The 5590-nt window shown below is 51.1% G+C and overlaps 1 protein-coding gene across 1 annotated transcript; it reads right to left on the minus strand.

The window, feature by feature from the left end:
- Positions 1–1679: 1679 nt before the first annotated feature.
- On the minus strand, positions 1680–2997 carry LOC104069237 (chromosome unknown open reading frame, human C11orf53; the record flags this gene model as incomplete). Its single annotated transcript, XM_009586362.1, has 2 exons — positions 1680–2069; positions 2699–2997. Coding segments are annotated over 2 exons (689 nt in total), but the record flags the coding sequence as incomplete, so codon positions are not given.
- Positions 2998–5590: the final 2593 nt, after the last annotated feature.

A 5590-nucleotide genomic window follows, 5' to 3' on the forward strand; every position in this document is an offset into this window, starting at 1 on the left:
GTCGGGGGAGAGGTGTGTCCCGGGGCAGCCTGTGCAGCGCCTTCCCTTTTGGGGCAGCTGCCGAGATCCCTGGGAGCACTCCTTCCATCCTTTGATGCCAGAACATACCCTGGATAGTTTGCGGGTGCCTGAACAGCCAAGGAGGTGTTGGCTGCCAGGTGTGGGCTGAGCAAGGGGCTTGTATGGTTGCTGCGTGCGCACCGAGGTGCAGGGACATTCCTGGGCTACAGCATGAGGGGTGCCAGGGATGGTGCAAAGTGGTATGCCTGTAAAAGAAAGGGTTTTGTGCAGAGGACTGGCCTGGCCCGCTTGGCAGCTCTCTGCAGTGTTGCTTACAGGGGCCGGATATTGCTGCCTGTTTCTAGGTGCAGTGCTGGGTCCGCAGTCCACGTTCCCACGCAGAGAGGTGCCTGCCTGCAAGCAGCATGGCATGAAGCAATGCCCTGGGCCCGATCCTGTGACCCCAGTGCCATTTATGATCCCTGGAGGGTGCTGAGAAGGCTTCAAATGCCCCATCAGCCCCAGGATTTGAGGAAGGCAAAGAGGGCCTTAAAGCATCTAATCACTACACATTTTCAGGCCTAGAAAGCTTCTGTTCTTCCTCAGCGAGGCTTTTGTTGCTGCTTCTGTGGGTGCCAAGCTGGGGGATGAGACGGGGCAAAGAGGGTAGCCTCTGCCGGCAATGGACGCAGCAGTGGGGACTGGCTGCATCTGTAAGGGTTGCACAGGACTCCTCTGTTTGTGTGTGTCTGTGTGTGCAGAGCTACCTCTAGTGGCCATGGGGCCCGGCCTGGCACTGCGACTTCAAATCAGCCTTGTTCCCAATTGCAGCCCCAGGTGGGTGCCTCCTGGCAAGGGGCTGGGAGCAGTCTGCCTTATGCCCACTGACACAAGGCTTCGAGTCACGTCACTTGTATTGATCTGGTTTACGCAAGAGGGGGAACAGCTCTATGTTTTCTTCAGGGCAAGAGGGAAATTGGGGAGGAGTGTTTTGTGCATTGCATGTGGGAGGGATGGTGAGGCTTCCTTGTGAGCAGATCAGCAGGCAGGATGGTGCCCCGACAGACCCTGCCAACACCCTAAGCTGTCTGCCAGGCCCTGGTGTAGTATGGTGAGCTTTATTGGATTGTGGCCGCCTGTGTTGTAGGCTCAAACATGCCATGCCTTTGCTACTCTGGCAATAACTGTTGCCCAAGACAATGCCATGTTCACAGCATGCTAGCATTAGGGACGTACATTTATGCTGCTAGGTAATCGGTTACCATTATACAGACTCTGTGCTATTAAGGGGGGCTTCCCCCAGCCGCTGCCTTGCTCCGCAGCCTTCCCAAATCTCTTCTGGTAATGTTGCTCTGTAGATGTAGTTTAAGGTTCAGAGCAACCTGTTTCCTCAGCGTCTGAAAAGAAGTACCTGAGATCCTTGTTTGTAGGAAAGGCCCATAAGTGCAGATATTTTTCAGAGTGTGTATTTTACCTGTAGCACAGCGGTGCTGTGAGCAATGACTCTCATAAGGCGCTAGAAGGCACCACTATAAGCTAAATGTGGTATATCCAAGTGATTGTATTTCTAAACAGAACATAAAGCATTGCATGTTTTTAGCATCCTCTGAAGGACCAGCTTTAGAAAAATTTGCTTCAATAATGGTTGATTCTTCTTTTCCTCCAGCTCTTATCTCTCATCAATAAGTTCTCCGGCCTTCATAAGTCCCCCAGATGGGACTTCCATCCTCTTTTGCCCAGGCAGAGTTATCGTGAAGGGGTGGCATCTCCAAGGACTGCTCTGGTGAGAGGTGGCTCACCCTGGAGGTAAGCTCATTTGTCATGAATGGTGAGAAGGAGTAGGGTGAGGTGGCAGCAAAGCTGGGGGAGTAGCGGACATCTTCAACAGGATGCAGAGGCTGGGCTCCGGGGATGGCTGGGGTCCAACCTGAGCTTCGGTATGGGGAAACGCCTCCAGACTCGTGTGAGGAGAGGCAGCTGGCACTGGCAGGCAGTGCTTGCAGAGGGTCTGAGCACGCACCGTCCGACTGGCTGAGACTGTCGGGTGAGGTCTGCTCCCAGGGCTCTCTCTGCATGGAAGTGGGGAGAGAAGGCAAGAAACACCCTTAAGAATAAAAGCTTGTCCTGGAGGCAATGCCATAGCTAGCTTGCCTTCACTAAGCCAAGCTATCCTAAGAGCCTAGCTGGGAGCACTTACAATGGTTTCTGTTGCTCTGGAGCAGTATTTGGTGTTAAAACTGTTGAAAGGAAGCATCCATGATGTCAATAGTGGGCAAGGCCTAGAATAGGCTCCCGGTGAGACTGACCAGCCCCGATCCTGCAGGGTCCAGGAGCTCTGCCCTGGGGGTGTGAATGGAGCTGGCTCCTGGGAAGCTGCAGGGATAGGGATAGGCAACTGCCTGGAGCCGACAAAGGATGTTTCTAGAAACTTAAGGAGCTTAATGGAGTAGTTGTTTTGGGGAACGGGGAAGATTGTTAATTTAGGAGCTGGTCTCCAACAGGAAGAGGGGACAATTAGATGGAGGACAGGAACAAAGAGAAAAACAGTTCCCCCTCAGCCCTGCCCCATCTGCTGTGTGCTCTGCTGTGGCTGCTCCTGTGACCGCCACATACTTCCCGCATGAGTCCCCCTGACTTAACACCAGCTTTAAATTGGGTAATCTTTCATTGGGTGACTGAGAACCATAGACTCACTCACTAGTAGGAAGTGCGCTGTCTCATTAGGGAAGGATGGCAGGAGTGGGGGCACAGAAGAAGGACTGAAGAAGGAGCTGGTACCCGCTGTGAGGGGAGTAGCATGGTAATCCCCATATTGGTCGGTGAGATATGGGTCCAGAAGTGCCGGGTAGCCCCGAGTGGCAGAGGAATCACACGAGAAGGGCTTGGACCCTAGAGGGGATGAGTAGACATCACTGACAAATTGCTTTGTGTTGTGGAAATCCAACTCAGTTGTAAAGGATCTCCTGATGCCGTAGTAACCAGCCGTGGTAGGTGAGCCTGTGGTGGTCAGAAAAAAGGGTTGGCTAAAGGGAAACCATTACAGCAGCACCTGGGGAGCCGTAGAGGTATGGGCACCTCTGCAGATGCAAAGTAGAGCCCTTTTCTCTCTAGCATCATGCAAGGCAGGAGTCAATCCTGTCTTCAAACAGGTGTGTCAGCCCAAGTGCTTTTAGCACCTCCGACTGCCCTGATCCAGCTGATGACATCCATCTGCAGCAAACAAAATGTGTTTTGGGAAGCTTCAAGTATGAGGCCAGGGGGATGGAAGTTAGCTTTGCCAGCCTTTGCTTCCTCCTTGCTCTGCTACAGCTCCTGAGAAGGAAAATGGGGTTACATCTGCAAAACCACCTGCTTCTGTTCCAGCCTCACTCCCCTTTCCCTGCTCAAGGGGCAAAACAGGTCAGTTCCTGGTTTTGTACTTTCTCTCTTCAGCTCCAGGGAAAACTGGAAGATGCAGAGCAAAAAGAAGGGGTTCTGCATGGCACCTCTATCAAAAGAGGTGGGAACTGCTTTAATTACCTCTCTTTCCCCTCTTTGGGAATTTCATACAAGACTACAGGGGCCTTTCTTTTATTATTGCTGTTCCTGTTTTGACCCTTTCAATTACTTTCCTCCTGGGCTCTCTCTGAGAGAGAGCTCCTTTGCTCACTTCATGTCCTTTGGAGGAGAAGAGACAGGAGCAGTGTCAACTGTCCAACCTGCATTGAAGGTATTTATTGGTGGAGGAAAACCTCACCTGGCATTTGGACAAACGGTGACTGCGGTGTGCTGGTGCTGCCCTGCAAAAGATAAAGGTGTGTTAAAAAATGTCTTTTCAAAGCAAGGCAGCTCTCTAAGCATGTAGTTTGGGAAGGTGTTGGCATAATTCAGGTGCACTATTTGAGCCTTGGTGCTATGAGTATGAAGAGCTTAACTACAAGATTTCAAGCCTGGGGCTTCTGAGGCTAAGAAGAGATTTTGAAGGTCTTGTGTAGTGCTGATAATAGTAGAACTATCAAGATAACTGGCTTCTTTCTCATGTACTGCAGGGTCCCTTAATGCAGGCATAATGCTGAGCAGCCATTTTGGTGTTGGCACAAAACAGGTCTCAATAAGCTGGTATCTAAGTCCTTGGCTGATTCTGCACTACCCATGTTCTAGCCCAGCTCCCCTGTGCTGCATCTACTGCCACAGAGCTGCTTTAGCTGGCCCCTCCTAGCAGAACAAGCAGGCTGTGTGTAGCAGGCAGTTGTTTCTAGCTCCTATTTAGATGCTACAGCAATACTGATAATAATAATCTCCTGTTGGTCCCTAGGTAAGGGAGAACTAGCCCTGAGTGACCCTGGTGCTCACAGTGGCTAATTCCTTACAAAGGACTGTGGTAAAGGCATGTGCTCCTCTAGAGCAGACCTTGTACATGGAGTTTCATTGAGTTCTGTCTCCAAACCCATAGAGCAGAAATACAGTGCCCATGGCTGCATTTACCTCAACTGTCCTGTTGCCCTGGCCGGTGATGGTGGCATGCTATTTCCAGTTTGCGTAGTGCAAACAGGAGGTTCCTGCCATAGCAAGCAACCAAATTTAGAGGTTTAGATTTGAATTAAATTTGCCAGTGCTAGGACTTCCTTCTACTGCTGAGGGAGGTTTGCAGCTGCTCCCTGCTCTGTCATGAAAATGAGCTCTGAGCCCACACAAGTCACACGGGCTGCAGGAGTGATAGGAGGTGTCAGGAAGGAGCCCTTTGGCTTGCGGGCAGATGAGGGCACATTGCAGGGTCAGGGCCAGGGCTTGCACCTGTCTCCAGCTGGGCCATTTTTGGCGGCAGACCTCAGTGAAGATCATAGCTGGTAATGCACACTGCCCTGCAAAGCTCAAGCCTCCACATGCAAATCTGGTCTCAGTAGACGCCCCTCTCTCAGCATCCATGTCACTTCAGTAATATCTTCTCCTGCTTCGTGTTTTTCACCACCTCCTCTGCCTGCCCATGGCCATCGTGTCCTGCAGCCAGCTCGTGTCTGCATTCACTGAGGAGGAATCTCCTTAAAACTAATGGTGCAGGCCGCTGCACTAGTGTTTAGACCCTGGTCTTAACAGCCCACCAGGAAGTAGTCTAGTACTGTCGTATGGCACCCCTAATACTGTGTATGAGGAAAAAGTTGAGTTAGGAGGTGCAGTAGCACAGATGCTACCTGCAGGTCAAAGGGCTGCAGTGATGAGAGCTGGGATGCTTTGCTGGAAGAACAGGAAGGTCCCTGGGCATAGCTGCCAGCCTCTAGTATGGAGCATTTCAGATTACCAGTGCATCTCAGTTCATCTTTGATCCTGCCTGTTCAACAGCCACTGAAACTATCTGACTGTGTGTCACAAGCAGGAGGTTCTTTTGCACAGACCTATCAGCGACAGAGCTGACATTAGCTGCAAAGGTTTTACCTGCCTTAATTCAATTGCACGAGCCTCTGCAGCAGCCCATCTTTGGCCTTCATCATAGCAAGCACCCGCATACTTGCAGAGACTTACATTTCACTTACGTCCTGGCTCCTTATCAGGTGATGAATTGCTCAGCTTAATTTAAGCCCATTAGTTCATTTTCTCCCTGCACTACTTGCTTTCA

This window comes from Fulmarus glacialis, unplaced genomic scaffold (assembly GCF_000690835.1).
Source record: "Fulmarus glacialis isolate BGI_N327 unplaced genomic scaffold, ASM69083v1 C14215189, whole genome shotgun sequence".
Lineage (NCBI taxonomy): Eukaryota > Metazoa > Chordata > Aves > Procellariiformes > Procellariidae > Fulmarus > Fulmarus glacialis.